Source organism: Pelobates fuscus, chromosome 4 (assembly GCF_036172605.1).
Source record: "Pelobates fuscus isolate aPelFus1 chromosome 4, aPelFus1.pri, whole genome shotgun sequence".
Lineage (NCBI taxonomy): Eukaryota > Metazoa > Chordata > Amphibia > Anura > Pelobatidae > Pelobates > Pelobates fuscus.
In genome coordinates, this window is record NC_086320.1 from 40,205,848 (window position 1) to 40,224,900 (window position 19,053).

The following is a 19,053-nucleotide window of genomic DNA, read 5'->3' on the forward strand; positions in this document are numbered from 1 at the left end:
GGGCCGAATGGTTCTTATCTGCCGTCACATTCTATGTTTCTATGTTTCTATGAAATCCTGGCACTATAGCTCCCTCTGCTGCCCCCCTCCCTCGCGCCTCGCGTTAAAAACACTTTATTTACTTACCTTGTCCCTCAGCGTTGGGTTGCAGCTCCACCTCCTTCAACGTCCCTCAACAAGCGGGCGCGCACACATTAGACCTCCCCATAGGAAAACATTGAATCAATGCTTTATTATGGGGGGAAATCTGACACTGGAGGTCCTCATTCAGAGAGTGAGGACGTCCAGTGTCAGATATGGGACCAAAGGTCTGTTTGGATCCAGGAAGCGCCTCCAGTGACTGTCTGGTAGACAGCCATTGGAGGCAGACATTGTGCTGCAATGTAAACAGCTCTAAGTGCAATAGGGACACTGCACCCAGACCACTGAACGAGCTGAAGTGTTCTGGGTGCCTACAGTGTCTCCTAAAGTGTTCCTTCAATCTTGGAAACAATAAATATTGTGAAACACCTGTGATAGTTAAAATATAACCTTTATTGGAATTAATAAATAAAATACTGTCTAACAACTGTATGTGGAAATACAGAGATGGAGTACAAAGAAGAAATGGAACTAAAACATACAACACATTTAAAATATCTTGTCATTGGTAAGATAAGACCCATGTAACTGGAAATTCTGAGTCAAGGTAGCCCAGATAAATTGAAAATAGTGATATTCCCTATGGCTGAAATGCCAGTACATGTGATATATATTTGAATGGAGTTACCCAGTGTTATAGAAAAGTGGCATCAGGGGGGCGGAGCCTGACTACACAAGGGAGCAGTCGCCATATTCCCTAGCTCCGAGAAAATCGACTTGAATCCAACAAATAACACACACATCACACCCTAACTAACCACGAAAGTGCCAGATATCAACGGAGGGCACCGCACGGAACCCGCCGATGCCGTTCTTCCATGCCGCAACAAGAAAAACCCACAGCCGCGGCCCTAAGGCCTACCATGCGGGAAGCAGCCCACTCGAGTCGGATTGGGCCCCAGGGGTGTGGTGTAACCTCGGCTCACTTGACCCAACCCTGAAAGTACCCCCTGTGGAGGAAATGGGGAGGAAGTCCCAGAAACAGCCGCCAACTACTTCACAGACACACCGGGACATTGGCCAGTTATTCAGAACACCAAGCCCAGACTCAACAGGCGGAGGAAGGGGATTCTCACCACCACCAAACCCCAGCAGAAACCGGGAATTCTACCCCACACAGGGCGGAAGAAATGGCTCCTGCAACAAAGGGGGACATACAGGATATGCTGGCTACCCTCCAACGAAACCTCCGACAAATGTGGGAAGCCGACCTGGCAGCACTCAAAACAGAGTGCCCTGAAACAAGACCTGAATGCACTACACGACCAGGTACAACAGATGCAAGCTGATTAGACCAACATTCTTAACCAAGTCAGCATACTAGACGATAGGGGCAGAAGGAAAAACATTAAACTCAGAGGAATCTCAGAGACAGTACCTTTGGAGGAACTACCACACTATATTAGAAGACTGGTGGTATCCCTCCTCCCAACACGACAAGCAAAACATTTTACCTTCAATGGGGTCTACAGGATCACCAAATCCCGCAAGCCCCCAACGCAGCACCACGCGACGTCATCCTGCGGTGTCATTCTCTAACGGACAAAATTAGCCTAATAACCGCCCTTAAAGGGAAGACACCATACAAATTCGAAACCAGCAACATTTCCTCATTTCAAGACTTGAGCAGATCTACACTAATATGGCGCAAGGAAATGCAGCCCATCACTAAACTCCTCCAAAAAGCAGGACTACCGTACCGATGGTCAACCCCCAGGTCACTGCTGGTCACAAAGGAAGGGAAAACATACAAAGCAACTGACCCGGCAAACGGCCCTGCCTTCATGACAGCACTGGGCCTCACTCCGCAAGGGTTACCCATTCCGTGTACACCCAATACTCATCTGAGAGACTTTGAGGACTCCCCCTCTCCCGTGCGTGAAGGAGGACGAGGCCCAGAAACCTGAACTCATCCAAACAAAACCAGTACACAAAGTGTATCTTGTTTTTTTTTTTTTCTTTCAATGTTCATATTATCAGAATGTTTCTCATTTCGCAAAATCTCTGCTCCTGAGATGCCACCCACACTCTCTTTCCTAGTCCCAAGCAGCATGGCGGCAGCCCTGCACACCGACTCCAGCACTCCGCCCCCCCAATGCCCTAGGGTTAAGGGACATAGTCGACCACGGAGCGCTACACTCCACACCTGGATCTCAACATATAGGGAACACATAACCACAGCGCACGACCACAATAGGCGTACCCCATTTACTAAATGGATAGCCATGCTCCAAGCTACATCCCGTCGCCATATAGATGACACCCAACTAGCTAGGCCGAAGACCACCCTACACTGGCTCAACACGTTTAGGAACCAGATAGACCCCAGCGCCATATAGTGACACAGGTCTGCTAGACAACTGTGCTAGTGCATCACTAGTTGCGCCTACCCCGCCTTTACACCCCTCAATCCCCATCTGCAACCCCGCAGCCCTAAGACTAAGACCACCCGACACTAAAGGGGAAAACCATGCACCCACTAACCAACGGGGCTACCAGGCAAGTGGCACAACGTCTCAGGTCCCCAAGATCACCAATGCCATGTTATGAGACTGATAGTTTACAAGCGACTTGTCCAAACTAGACAGCTCTCCGTGGCTGAGCCACTACACCACAATTCCTAGCCTAGCACGTACCAGTACTAACGGAAGCAAATTGCTATAACCTAACAGCCCATTATATTAAAAAATGTGCATTGTATGTCTTAGCCAATTTACTGTATTGACATGTTCGGAATACCAAGTTCACCCTTTGCTGTTGTGGCAAATAGACAAGTGTCTGTACTAATGCTATTGCACTGAAAATAAAGAATTTAAAAAAAAAAGAAAAAGAAAAGTGGCAACAAAGGACCAAATGTTATGGTGCAGATAGTGTGCAGCAGTATAATCAACTATCTTCCAAAGGTCCTGATGTCAAATGCCAACATGCTGTCATTTAATGGTGTGAAAAAATTGTAATGCACCGAGTGGGTTCACTGGAAGCATGTATGCACGAGTGTATAAATGAGAGTAAACCGGTGTATGCCAGTAAACAAGTTCTCCCAGACTATAGTCCCAAAATTATTGATTGGTATAGGCTGTGGACTAGCTGGAGGTGTATACAGCAGAGAACTGTTGGTAGGTACATAGAATCACTGGAATGGTACGTGTGCCGGATGGTCCCAGTAATAGTTAAGAATAAGCCAAAATGATTTGCTAGGCCCTGTGTACACATACACTCACTGTTCTCACAGATTCAAACAAAACACATTACAAACAGAAATACACGCATACATACATATATCCATATATAGTTATCAAATAATATACAGATTTTACTGCAATGACCAGTTAATAAATTCATCAAACTCACATTATCTGCCTAGAAGTGTCTTAGAATGTTCTGCCTACTGCCATTTACATCTGGTCCTAATTTAATTACTTCTGTCACTTCTAGAAAAACAAAACTTACTGCCTTCTCACCCCCCTTTGATGAAAACAGTGCATTTCCCACGAGTGCACAAAGAAACATTCTGTAAAATAATATGCTATTAAAAACATTTGAGTATTTAACTAAACCGTTTGTTCCAAGCGACTCAAATCGCTGAATAGCAGCATGAGTTACATTTAGAACAAGCCACAAACAGGAAGGCTGCCTGAACTTTGTAGAAGTTTAATCCACTGTAGGTGCTACAAACATAGTCAAAGTCTTCTAGACTGTAAGCTCATTTGAGCAGTGTCCTCATCCACCTATCGTTCCTGTAACATTTTGTAACTTTCTAATTTATGGTTAAATTCCCCCCTTTTATAATATTGTACAGCGCCGCAGAATAGGTTGGACCTATATAAATGCTAACAATAATACTACTACTAATAATTGATGGTCATATAACTTCTATAGTCCTGCACAATCTGTTATAATAGCTTCTTATAGACTACGATATGTGTTTTCAGACGCATTAATCGTCTATGACACTAAAAGCATTATATGCGGTGATAATGTTTGTTCACCTTTCTCGACACTTGACAACCACTTAACGCCAAGGCTCAGCAGGCAAGCCGAGTTTTGTTGCAGAGCCCTTCCCAATGAGGCTGGGTCCGTACCAACTATGCACAGACCTAGCAGGTTAGTTTGGTGGCTGGCTACAAGTGGCAGTTTAAGGAGGCGACTCTAGTTCCTACGGCTACAGAAAAGTATTAAGTTAAAATCAAAACATTAGGTTAAAATAAAAAAAATTTAAAACTCTCCAAGTAGGGATACTGTACTGACCTTTGAACTATGCACACACTAAAATTGCCTGCTTTAACTCTGCAATTAAAAAAAGTAGGAGGGAAGTCTCTAAGAATGCATTTTTTTTTTGTCAGTCCAGTCTCTGAAGGCTCACTTTTTCAGAATGTTCAAAAATGGGTTAGAGGGTATGACTTCCCTTTTAAACCTCAATTTTTTTTTTTTTTTTTTATAATTATATATGTTAGCAGTAAAGGGATTAAAACCAAGGAATCCGACAGTCTTTTGACATTTGCTTTGCTGGGCTACACCTGTCTAACACAAACAGCTCAAGCAGGTGTGGTAACAAGCTCTATATTTGGAATGGAGCCTCATTTTGTTTTAATGTCAGGATGCAGTGAAAGAATGTTCATTCTACGCAATGATTTTGTAAAAAAAAAAAAAAAAGAGGGCAGGTCACGGTTGAAATTTAGGTAAATAATGAATTGTATTCACTTATTAGGGAGTTGTTGCCAGTTTACAACCAACTTGAAAATTCAGCAATAGGACAGAGAATGCTGCCCCACCAATAACTTGGCTTTAAGTTTACAAATCACTTGCCAGCTCACTGGTGTACAAATTCTAGTCTTGCAAAATAGCATAGGATTGATGATTGCTAAAACTCAGAATCATTACAACGTTGGAGTTCCGTATATAGAGACATTTTTATACATTTCTATATGCTGTACAGTACAATACATTTCATATTGAATTATTTAACTTCCAGGTTAGATTAGAGATCTCATGCTCACCAAAAGGCCAAGACAGTTGGGGTTTATTCACAAAACCGTGAATTGAATTGAAAACTGAATTTGTAAATTGAAAGGACTGTAGAGGTACCCAGACCACTTCATCACATTGAAGTGGTGTGCATGCAGTGCCCCTGTCCCCTTAGCCCTGCAATGTCCACATTGCAGGGTTAAGACAGTCACTAAAGGCACTTCCTGGCCTTTCACTGAGGTTTGACTCCATAAAACGCTCACACTTTGCATGAGGACTTCCAGCGTCTTCTAAAACCCCATAAGAAAAGCATTAAGTCAATGCTTTCCAATATGGAAGGCCTAATGCGCATGCGGTGCTCACATGCATGCACGTTAAATCCCCCATCAGCTGACATCAGCAGGGGAGGAGCCAGACACAGCACCGAGGAACTTCGGCACTGGAATCAGGAATAAGTGAAAAAATAGTCATTTAACTCTTTACATGCCACCGGGGTGGGAGATGGGTGTGAGTGAGAGGAAGGAAGAACCACTACCAGGGCCCAAATACACATTGTGACACATACAGTGTTCCATCCACCTTTTAATCAGTATACAACTCAAATGGCCAGCAGCTGGTGAGATAGCTCATTGGATAGAGCTCCCATGGCAGCATGTCCTAGTCACATATTCAGAGTCTAGCAATGCCAGCTCAACATTTCATCCTTCCAAGGTCAATACACTGAGTACCATTAAGCTTGGTAATAACACTTAGACCCTAGGGAAGGGATAGGCAACCTTCGGCACTCCAGATGTTGTGGACTACTTCCCCATAATGCTCTAACACCCATAATGCTGTCAAAGCATCATGGGAGGTGTAGTCCAAAAAATCTGCAGTGCCAAAGGTTGCCTACGCCTGCCCTAGGGCATACTTCAATTGTGCAAAAAAATATCCTCAGTCTCTGCATTTGTTTTGTGCAGGGTAATATTTCACCCAAAGGGATTTTCTATGTATGGGAGTTTCAGCCTGAGACCTCCTCACTCTCAGCAAAAGATTGTAAAGGCTTTGAAGCAAAACAATCTGATTTAAGTCCTATTTAAGTTTCTCATGTTCCACCTAAACCGGCAGTTTTACCCAGTTTTGGTTTCACATTTGAATTACAGGAGATTTACACGATCTGTGTACTGAGACAATATACCATCTTTTACAATGTGACAGACACTCAGTGGCCAAATGGGCCATCTGTGGCATAGTTCATGTGGCCTTGGCCTGCAGCTGTCATTACCTGTGAAATGTCTAACTTTCTTTAAAACATTCTATGAAGGGACACATTCCATGTACACACTTCCTGTACACTCTCATGTTATCACAGAGAGATATAAGCACGCTTTATTCTGAAATTAACCCTTTCAGTGCCAGGATACAGCTATTTCCCCCCATTCACTGCACAGCAAGAATTACATTTAATATTCGTAAAACAGGGACTACAACGTACATGGTAATTCTTCACCTGCTTGAGCTGTATTTGTTTTTTTGGCCATCATTGCAATACAATTTGTAACAGTTACTAAGATTGCAGAATTAATCTATCTCCATTATTCTCTGATGGATACATTTATACATTGTATCAAGAAGCACTGGACTCTCCCTGACATTCACTGGAGATTTTGTAACAGCAAATCCAACATATTGCAACAACTCAAAGTCCAGAAATGTTTTTGAAGCCCATTCATTAAAGGGGTTTACCAGGTGTGAGTGTATTTCCACGTCCACCTTATGGCCATCCTTGGTTTACATGGATTAGATCTCATGCAGTGCCCACCAGCTCCTGCTAGGCATACACTCACATCAATCTCAGCCAGCAGTCTGCCAGTCCCAGCCCTCACATGCCCCATGATATGCCCCATGATCTGCCCCACAATCTTCTCTAGGACTTACAATTTCCAGGCAGACAAATGCTCCTGAGTATGTCCTCAGCACCTCAAATCCAGTGGGTAAGTTCACAGTGGCTACAGGGTAGGACAAAGTAGCTGGGTTGGGTACTGGGGGCACTCCTGTTTCAGCCATCCCTGCTTTGTTTGTGTGCCAGGGTCAGAGGAACGCAGCACAGTGCTCAGGGAAGTGACAGGTGGGTATACCTGAGAGGTCATGTGACCTGAGACAGGTAAGCCTCAACCCAGCCCTGTCCCCGCCCTGTACTGCATGTCATTATACCCAGCCCTGCATTGGTTATGCAATAGGAGGGTCAGAGTCACAGAGGACAGGAGCGGCAGCCTTGTGAACTGCACCTGGAATTTACATTGAGAATGAGGAGTGTGTGATTTGCTAGCTGGTATTTCCCTTGCTGCTGGCTGAGAGCAGTAGGTGTTGTGGTACACACTTGCTTAACAGATGGTAAAAGTTTGCAATGTATGGAGAGATGACAAATGATAATATTAATAATCAGAAAGTGAGAGCAAGCAAGACATGTTAGAGAGGTGACACTGAAAGCACAAACATATTACAGAAACGAGGCAGTGACAGAACTAATACAGGGCTCCATTGTAGTGGGTATGCAAAGGGCAGATCCTTACTGCCACAATACTTTGGCAGATGGCTATTTACTATTTGCCAATCCTTGCAGAGCTGTATTTTTGAGAGGTATTTGTATGCTTGAATGTAAGCATGTTTTTGTATGAGTAGGTGTGTGTGAATTATAGGCATGTATTTGTGTGCAGTGATGGCATTTGGTTGGAGTGATGTATTTGTATGTAGTGTTGGTGTTTTGAATGCAGGGGTATGTTTGTGTGTAGAGTTGGTGTTTGAGTGCTCAGATATATGCACATACACTGACACACAGAAACACACATACACCAATACACACACATACTGACTCACACAAATACACCCACACTGCCACACATACACTGCCACACAAACACTAACAGACACATGTACACTGGCACACACACACACAAATACACATGCTGACACCCACTGTCATGCTCCTGAGCAGGTCAGAGAGGAGACGATTACAAGGGTTACTGGTTAAAACTTTATTTGTCATATTAGACATAACAAATTTACTGAAATAAAGAATAAAGGGCAGTCTGCCACAAACAGGATACTGTGTGAGAAAAACAGGGTTTAGGAGATATGCCACAAACAAGATCTTTAGAAAGTAAATGAATAAAGTATTTTGTATACAAGCAGGCTTGAAGTTATACCAAGTAGTTAAGGATTTCCAGGATACTTTGCAATGACGCTAGTTATAAGTAAATACCTTTTAGGATAAGACAATACAGGATCATGCAGAGTTGCAGAGGTTGAAACAGGTAGGTATATTCCAAAATAATATAATGCAGGTTGCTTACGAGATCATGCAGTGATGCAGCGATTGAAGCAGTTAAGATTCTTCAATGAAGGCAATACGCCACAAATCAGGATTCTTGGGAGCTGATAAGGAAAGTCTTTCAGGCAAGTTCAGGATAAAGTAATGCAGGTTAGTGCCTTTCAGTATGAGGAAATGCAGATGAGTACATGATGATGCACTGCAGGTAAGTGCTCTATCCTTTAATGTCCTTTAATTCACCACTTGTCATTATTTGGCAAATAACCTAGTTTTACCACTACCAGGGCCCAAATACACATTGTGACACATACTGTGTTCCATCCACCTTTTTTTATTTTTTTTATTTTTTTTGTAATTCTTTATTTTTATTGTGCATAAGTGGACAAGTCGTCTTGCACCGTCACAATAACGAGTGCAAGAACATGCATATAACACAATGAAGCAGAATACACATGATATTAATCTTCATAAGTTATCACTTGCTTCGTTTCGCTGCTTCAGCACAATTTTATATTTAACATATTATAAAACAGAAATGATAAGCATTGCAGGTTTATGGTCTATATATGCCTATGGGCCTGCCAACATTAGAAGGAACAAGTGATGATCGTTTAATAATTAGAGAACAATATTGCAACATATTATTATGCATGAAAGAACAACAGGCATACAGGGCCACGACAGCTGCTGCATGCATTTTCACAACATGTTGACATAGTATGGCGCAGTAGATCAAACAGCACTTTTTTAATGAGAATACATAAAGAGATAACCTGTTCGATAGCATTGGTAAATTAGGTTAAGTTCGTGTAGCTCGTCACGCCTATAGTTAGTGTGGTTTCATTTGGGGTTCGGTTTAACTTCTCGCTAGAGGAAAAAGTGATAGATAGGCTACGTGTAATGTGAGAGTCGTACATTTTACATATTGGCTTAGGTATTCGTTCGGTTCAGGGGTATTAACCAGCATATGTGTCCGCTTACCCCGCTAGAGTGAGCGTTTTTTAAAACTATGATAATAGCAAGTGTTTAACTGATATCGATTAGCTACGTCAGTATCAGGAGCACGTGGTAGCATTTGTTGTGGGTGGCTAGGTCTACAGCCTCTTAAGTGTCGCTGTATAATTGAAGATAAAGAAGAAAGAAGAAGAGGGGAGGGGAAGAAGAAAAAAAAAAATATTTGAAAAAAGGGAGGGGGGGGGGAGGGGAAATATGTATACTTCGTTAACCTATTGTGTCACCGCTCTCCAGACTAAATTGCCTAATGTGTGCTATGGCCCTCAGCACAGGTTTGGTGCACCCCGGTAGCTTGAGCATACATTTACTTCCAAGCTCATTAATTTACATTTACTTCCAAGCTCATTAAGTAGCGTTTGTGTGGCTATATTTTCAGTAGTAGTCAAACAGCTCATATTGCCGCATTACGGTCTGGTGCGATTTTAGCAGAGTTCGCATGGGTTCGAGTCCGGCTTTCCATCCACCTTTTAATCAGTATACAACTCAAATAGCCAGCAGCTGGTGAGATAGCTCATTGGATAGAACTCCCGTGGCAGCATGTCCTAGTCACATAATGTAGATAAAATACAGGATATCACCAGGGACAGAGATTCTTTATCAGAGCATAGACTTCATTCTCAAGGCCCTGTTGTGTGCTGGGAGTAGACTTATCAATCCTCCTAATTAGTTAATCCAGGTGAGGATTGTAGGGTGAGATAAAAGTTTAGTGGCTAGGGTGGCCACTAGAGGAGAAAATCATGAAGTTCACTTAAAGGGCCAGTAATAAACGGAAAAGTCTTACATGTCAGTTTTGAAACCTGACACCCACAGATAAACACACATACTGACTCACACAAATACACACACACTGGAACACATACACAGTCACACAAACAAAGATACACACACATACTGACAGACACATGTACACTAGAACACACAGATACACATGCTGACACACACAAATAAAAACATACACAAAATATATGCACAGACAGATACTACCTCCTCTCTGTGTCTCTCCCAAGCCCGCACAGCTTTTGTTGTTATAGAGGACCTAAACGCAGTTCCTCCAAGCACTGCCGTTTTGATAGGGGCCTGTTCATGCCATTATAGGGAGTTGAGCTAATTATAAGTTATAATTATAATTATAAGTGAGTTGAGCTAATTTGTCTCCATTTAATTTTTAGCCCCGAGTCCTTTGTAATAATTGGAGAGAACTAATAACTCCATTTAGAATATTTGAGGCCGTGCCTCTTAATGCACCATATTTGGGGTTAATTATACAGTACAGGGTGAAGTATTGCTGTGTGTCCAGTATTAATACAGTGGGGGGAAGGGTTAATACAGCATGCTTGGGGTTAATACAGCAGGTGCGGAGTTTCTAAATATAGGTTCATCTCTGAGCTCAATCAAAAATTTGGTGTTAGAATGTGATTTATAAAACACGTTCGGATTTAGGGCATAGTGCAAGGCTGTTTTTTGGAGGGGCTTTAATCTATATATATTTGGTTGGGGCCATAAAATATAGCCCTGGCTCGAAGCCCCTCACCTTCTCACTACATAGGAACACCTTTAACTCCCTGATTTTATGAAATGTACAATCAATGTTTAGAAAAGATGCAACGTTAATCATAAATAAGCACTGAAACCACAATATATTATAGCAAAATCAATAACATAGCAAATATGCCTGTTCACAATCCCTGAAATGTCACTTTTAAACTACCTTATAGAATTATACACTGCGATGGCACATAATACGTTAATAACACACCTGTCAGCTTTATTCATGGTGTTAGCTCTCCAAAACCTTAAATCTATGATGCAATAAAAAAAACACCTGCCAAGGCACCAGGTTTTGTATTTTTTTTCTTTAACCCAACAATATCGGTCTATCAAACTTGACAGCGTGAGATTAACGTGCGCATATTTCGAGTTTTTAGTTCAGCTCTGTTTCAATTTAATAATGTTTACCGACTTTGGAGGCATTAGTGGCAGTAATATAATCCTTGAATTTCAGATATTTAATTGCTTTGAAAATTATTTCATGAATCCTCCACAAGTCAGAGATCATTAATACTGGTTACATAACCTGTGGCGTAAGATACCTGATTTTGTTTATGATTTAACAGCCAATTATTTTCCCCTCTTGCCTTCCACCGCATGGATTTCCTACACACTTCTATAAGTTTATCTAGATACTGGCTTCATATCGGGTGATCTCATCCCCACCCATTGTTCTTCCTATCGTGGTCCTATACCTGACCTACTCTAGATTGGAAACTTGTTTTAGCCGGGTCATCAGTAACCTCATGTCTCTGTTATTTGCAACAACGTACCTCTTGTTTGCAATTGTGTGTATCCCCTTTTGTAAAACAGAATATGTCAGTCCTGCACAAACACTATTAATATGTGTTAATTGGATCACATTTCATTATAGATACTGGTTGACTTTTGTTCTTATAGGAAATTGGATATTTCACACTCCAGGGGTATGTCCTACTGCAAGGCCAATATTTTGACATAGACAATGGCATTATACTGCTGTCACCTTAGTGTCAAACTTCGGCTTCACGAGTTAGAATAACACTTTTTTTTTAGTTTCTACCTGCCCATACCTGAGGATATAAACACTCTTTATTTTTATTTTTCATTCTTCAAAAATAGTAGTAAGTAAACATTGACTAAGTAATAGTGAAGTACCCTTCATTTGAACGCTACATCTTTAAGGCCCATTTCCCATACCATCTTTGCTGCAAGCCTCTTCATTTAAACGCTACATCTTTAAGGCCCATTTCCCATACCATCTTTGCTGCAAGCCTCTTCACTTGAACGCTACATCTTTAAGGCCCATTTCCCATACCATCTTTACTGCAACCCTTTTCATTTGACGCTACATCTTTAAGGCCCATTTCCCATACCATCTTTACTGCAAGCCTCTTCATTTGACGCTACATCTTTAAGGCCCATTTCCCATACCATCTTTACTGCAAGCCTCTTCATTTGACGCTACATCTTTAAGGTACAAATTGAAATTCAGAAGATACTCCACCGGATTTCTTTCACCTTTGTCACTAGATTACTTACTTATAATACTGTTTTAATTGTTATCTATAGTGTACTACTGTAGTATATTGTACTTGCAGCTACATGTATTAATTAATAATCTGGCTGTTAGGATTTCATTGGCAAAATTCTAAATTGAAAATCACAACTGTTTCTTGTCCCTCCCACTCCACCCCCCAAGCTCTGCGGAATTAGTTGGCACTATATAAATACTACTACTACTACTACTACTACTACTAATAATAATAATAATAATAATAATGTAAGAATTCAAAGTGAATTATAAAATCTAAGGCCAAAGTAGTCAAACTGTCAGCATAGCTGCTATTTCCAGTTTGGCTAATTTTACACTGAATTTTAAATTGACTTTGAATTCCCACTTAAGTGAATAAACCCTGTGAGAGGGCAACAGACCAAATAAAGTAGCAGAGATGAGAAACAATGATAAATTATAGCTGGGTCCAGAAACAGCCAAACAATAATAATAATGTGCTGAGTGCAAGAGTGATGTAAGGGGACCAATATAGAATAGCGGACATGACTTAAAATGCTCTCTTAGCTGACTCTCAATGTTCATAAAACCAGTGACGCCAGAACGAGCACGATCAATCATCAGGGGTTCTGTATCAATAAAAGTTTCAGTGATATAGTGCCCGGCATCATTGAGTTCTGTGAAAATGCTGTAGCTTTGCAATGACAAGGCCTATTACTACATACTGTGAAAGAAAGATAACAGAAATTGAATTTTTATTTGTATTTTATTTGTTCATTTTTATTGGATTTTTTTAAAAGCTTTTTTAACAAACAGTCTGTAATAATGGACGTTTCAAATAATTTTTACAAACAGTATGATTGTTGTACATGTGTAAAATAACATTACAGATATGCATTTAATCCGTGTTACAAACGAGTCATATCCAAGATTCTTGCATAGTTACATAGTTACATAGCTGAAAAGAGACTTGCGTCCATCAAGTTCAGCCTTCCTCACATTTGTTTTTTGCTGTTGATCCAAAAGAAGGCAAAAAAAACCCAGTTTGAAGCACGTCCAATTTTGCAACAAGCTGGGAAAAAAAATTCCTTCTTGACCCCAGAATGGCAGTCAGATGTATCCTTGGATCAAGCGGTTATTACCCTACATTGAAACATTATATCCTTGAATATTCTCTTTTTGCAAGTATGCATCTAGTAGCTGTTTGAACATCTCTTACAGCATCTCTTCTTGTCGTTTCTTAATATTAGACTTGCATTTTCCTTCCAGTACTTTATCAATAGTTTTTGTATGGCATAGTCGTACCTTTGGCGTAAGATCACATACAACATATTCCAGACTTTTACTAATACTTGTCAATGGTAACGGTACCTATCCTCATGTAGCTGCTATACCGTAACAAAATACTAACTCAAATTTGCAACTGAATGAGTGTCAAAGTGAAGTTCGATATTATCCCATGGATTAGCTCACCAGCCCCTGTCATACTAGTGATAGTGTTAGGGGAGCATGCCTAAGAGGTAATCTACCAGAGTCTAGGTGGTTGGTTGTCTTAGGGCTCACTCTGAAGTATAAACTTAACTAAGTTGTGTCTAAAGCCCCTACATCCTCCAAAGGTGGGTTAGGGACCCAGAAATTGAATTTAAAGTCCCTTTTTATTGTACTTGTCTGTAGGTATTTCCTGCAGAAGCTGATTCCCTATAGTTCTTTATACTGGAATTCTGAAAGGACTGTAAATGTAGATGGAGGTCCCTTTGTTTGTGTGTGTGTGTGTGTGTTTGTAATTTTGACAACGCAGTGTCAGGTGCTTCAATGAATCAGGTAACTAGCGTTATTAAACTGGATACCACCAGAATAATAGAAAGAGACACGAATACAACAAAAGAACAATGAGAGGAGGAGTAGCATCAGACAAAGCCTAAGCTGCCTCTCCAAGCTTCTTAGTGTGACTGATTCACAAAGTATCCATGGGTTCACTGTCATAGGCTACAGGACTATAATCCAAGGTCCTTAGATTTGGCTGCATCTTCTTATTTTATTATTATATATATATTTTTTTGCTAAATCTTTTATTCTTATTAATAATCAACAATTGTATCTAGTCAGTAGAGGGTGTGTGAAGCTAGAGAATGAATACCAATATATTTTAATAATAAATAATTAATTGGGAGGGAGTACTCTTGGATGTTTTGTCCATAAATTAGGACCAAATCTATCTGTCTCACTTTTCTTTTTTTAAATATATATTTAAACATTTTACAATTTATTAAAGTGCAATTATTTCAATGCTGAAATAAACTATTGCTCCAACAAGGCACTTAGTTTTCGTCCATCGGGGACCACTGTAATACAATTTAAAATGAATGACAAACAAACGTCTTAATGAAGCCTTCTCATCAAAGTCCCGTTTAAATATCCCCACTCTTCTCCTATTAGTCCAGCCATCGGTGTGGCTCCTTTTCCCTGGTCCCTGGGGACGTTAGAAATTTGCACTTCTTCATCCTCTTTCTCACTCTGTGTGTTAACTTGGCAATTGGGAGAACTGACATGTGTGTTCCAATGCATCACGGGATGTGTTCCAGCCGTGACTTCTCCCGGTTCTTTCATTGTGACAAAATACATAATAACAACAAGTATCAGCAAAACAAACTAGCGGAACAGACTTTTAAAAAATGGAAATGTCACACCAGAATAAAATATCAAAAACGTATATGTTGAAATATCTGAAACAAGACTTGTGATATTACCGTATATATATACTCGAGTATAAGCCGACCCGAATATAAGCCGAGGCCCCTAATTTTACCCCCAAAAACTGGGAAAACTTATTGACTCGAGTATAAGACTAGGGTGGGAAATGCAGTAGCTACTGGTACATTTCTAAATAAAATTAGATCCTAAAAAAATTATATTAATTTAATATGTATTTACAGTGTGTGTATATAATGAATGCAGTGTGTGTGTATGAATGCAGTGTGTGTGTATGAATGCAGTGGGTGTGCATGAGTGCAGTGTGTGTATGAGTGCAGCGTGTGTGTATGAGTGCAGCATGTGTGTATGAGTGCAGCGTGTGTGTATGAGTGATGTGTATGTATGAATGCAGTGTGTGTGTATATGAGCGCAGTGTGTGTATGAGTGCAGTGTGTGTATGAATGCAGTGTGTGTGTATGAGTGCAGTGTGTCTATGAATGCAGTGTGTGTATGCATGCAGTGTGTGTGTAAAAATGCAGTGTGTGTATGAGTGCAGTGTGTGTGTATGAGTGCAGTGTGTGTGTATGAATGCAGTGTGTGTATGAATGCAGTGTGTGTGTATGAATGCAGTGTGTGTATGAGTGCAGTGTGTGTATGAATGCAGTGTGTTTGTATGAATGCAGTGTGTGTATGAGTGCAGTGTGTGTATGAGTGCAGTGTGTGTGTATGAGTGCAGTGTGTGTAGGAATGCAGTGTGTGTGTATGAGTGCAGTGTGTGTATGAGTGCAGTGTGTGTATGAATGCAGTGTGTGTGTATGAGTGCAGTGTGTGTGTGTGTGTAGCTGAGCCTTGGTGGGGGGTGGGCAATTTTATTATTTTTTTTTTTTTTAATTATTTTAATACATTTTTATTATGATTATTTTTTATTATTATTATTTTGTATTATTATTTTTTATTTTATTTAATTTTTGTTCGTCCACCCTCCTTGCTTGATACATGGCAGGGAGGGGGGCTCTCCTTCCCTGGTGGTCCAGTGGCATTGGCAGTTCAGTGGGGGTGGGAGGGGGCTGGCAGAGAGTTTACTTACCTCTCCTGCAGCTCCTGTCAGCTCCCTCCTCCTTCGCGCCGGTCCGTGCAGCTCCCTCTGTCAGCTCACACTGTAAGTCTCGCGGCCGCACTATGACCCCGCAGCTCTCGCGAGACTTACACTGGGAGCTGACCGAGGTGCTGAACGGACCGGCGCGGAGGAGGAGAGAGCTGACAGGAGCTGTAGGAGAGGTAAGTAAACGCTCTGCAGCCCCCACAGCCCCAGTCTGTATTATGGCAATGTAAACTGCCATAATACAGACACTGACTTGAGTATAAGCCAAGTTGGGGTTTTTCAGCACAAAAAATGTGCTGAAAAACTCGACTTATACTCGAGTATATACGGTATGTATTTTCCTATATATGTAAATAGTAAATATAGGTATTGGTGGAATAATACAATTTGAATGCACAGCTGTTTTGGCCATTATACGTAGATTTTCTGGCCATTATTAATTTTAATACATTTATCCATTTATTTATTAAATATTTTACCAGGAACAAGATTTCTCTCGATTTCGAGAATGTCCCGGGTCCACAAAATATTGCATCTACACAATAGGGTACAAAAAAAATACAAAAACAATATTAATACACAACATATATACAAAATGTAACATAAAGCAGGTAAGAAATATATACCGTATTTATCGGCGTATAACACGCACTGGCGTATAACACGCACCTCATTTTTAGAAAGAAATTCCAGGAAATGTCCCCCCTCCCATAGTATTCCCCCCCCCTCATCCCATAGTATTCCCCCCTCATCCCATAGTGTTCCCCCCTCCCATAGTATTCTCCCCCCCTCCCCTCCCATAGTATTCTCCCCCCCTCCCATAGTATTCTCCCCTCCCCTCCCCTCCCATAGTATTCTCCCCTCCCCTCCCCTCCCATAGTATTCTCCCCTCCCATAGTATTCTCCCCTCCCCTCCCCTCCCATAGTATTCTCCCCCTCCCCTCCCATAGTATTCTCCCCCCTCCTCTCCCATAGTATTCTCCCCCTCCCCTCCCATAGTATTCTCCCCCCTCCCCTCCCATAGACACACACACATACACAGACATACAGAAACAGACACACACACACAGAGACAGACACACAATCATACATACACAGACATACATACAGATACACACACACACACAGAGACAGACAGACATACACACACTCAGAGACACATACATACATACACACATGCAGACACATACATAGACACACACACATACACAGACATACAGAAACACACACACACACACACAGAGACACAGACACACAATCATACATACACAGACATGCATACAGATACACACACACACACACACACACACACACACAGACATACACACAGAGACACAGACACACATATGGATACACACACAGAGACACAGACATAAATACACACAGACACATATACACAAAATGTTTCCTACCATGTGTGGGTCCAGTGATGGCTCAGCCTGATGGGAGTCAGAGTTCCCACTCTGACTCCCTCCTCCTTTCAGTTTCCTCCCGCGCGGGCTGTCAGTATGCTGGGAGGAGTGACGTGCGGTCACTTCCTCCCAGCGTGTGATGTCATCACAGGGGGCCCGGTCGCGCTCTTAAAGCGCCCAGCGCAGACCGGGCCCCCTTACAATCCATGTCCATCGGGTGGCCCTGACAGCATGGGCCACCCGATGGACCCCTTGACATGCGGCCCCGGCGGTTTGCCGCACGGGCCGGGGCCGCAAAGCGTGGCAGCTGCTACCCGGTCGCGGGGGGGGCCGCAGGGCGGCCGGGCCCCCTGGAGTGCCGGGCCCGGTCGCAGCTGCGACCCCTGCGACCGCGGTACGTACGCCACTGTCTTTAACTGCTCTCTCTCTTCTGGCACTTTTCCTGCTGACCTTAAACATGCCACTGTAATACCTATCCTGAAAAAAACATCTCTTGACCCGTCCTCCCCCTCTAACTATCGTCCCATATCCCTGCTCCCTTACTCATCAAAGCTTTTGGAAAGACTTGTCTTTACCCGTGTGTCTCACTTCCTTAATTCCAACTCTCTCCTTGACCCTCTTCAGTCTGGCTTCCGCCCTCTCCACTCTACTGAGACCGCTCTTATCAAAGTGACTAATGACCTAATCTCTGCTAAATCCAAAGGTCACTACTCCATATTAATTCTCCTTGACCTCCTTGGCCTTTGACACAGTTGATCATGCTCTCCTCCTTCAAACTCTTCAATCACTCGGTCTCTGTGACTCTGTCCTCTCTTGGTTTTCCTCCTATCTCTCCCAACGCTCATTTAGTGTCTCCTTTTCCAAGGATACCTCCTCCCCTCGCCCTGTCTCGGTTGGAGTTCCCCAAGGCTCTGTCCTTGGTCCCCTTCTATTTTCTCTTTATACGGCCTCTCTTGGAAAACTTATTGCCTCTTTTGGATTCAACTACCACCTGTACGCTGATGACACTCAGATATACCTCTCCTCACCGGACCTCTCCCCGGCCGTCCTGCAACGTGTCACTGCTTGCCTCTCTTCCATCACTGACTGGATGTCGTCACGCTTTCTCAAACTTAACCTCTCTAAAACTGAACTCCTTGTCTTTCCTCCTCCTAATACTGATCCTCCTCTCTCACTCTCCCTTCAAGTCAGTGATATCCACATAAGTCCATCCCTACAAGCGCGCTGTCTTGGCGTCATACTTGACTCTGGTCTCACCTTTGAGTCTCACATCCAGTTTGTTGCCAAGTCCTGTAGGTTCCAACTCAAAAACATAGCCCGCATCCGCCCCTTTCTTACGCAAGATGCTACCAAGGAGCTTGTCCATGCTCTAGTAATT

General features: G+C 42.1%; 1 protein-coding gene across 1 annotated transcript in view; it reads right to left on the reverse strand.

Annotated features, from left to right (window-relative positions):
* The window catches only part of MAL2 (mal, T cell differentiation protein 2), a 61,857-nt gene extending 54,618 nt beyond the window's left edge, over positions 1 to 7,239 (reverse strand). The window contains exon 1 of the mRNA XM_063450270.1: positions 7,024 to 7,239. Within this exon, the coding sequence (XP_063306340.1) occupies positions 7,024 to 7,152 (129 nt within the window). The 5' untranslated portion in view covers positions 7,153 to 7,239. The remainder of the gene's footprint in view (positions 1 to 7,023) is intronic.
* Between the last annotated feature and the right edge of the window lie 11,814 nt (positions 7,240 to 19,053).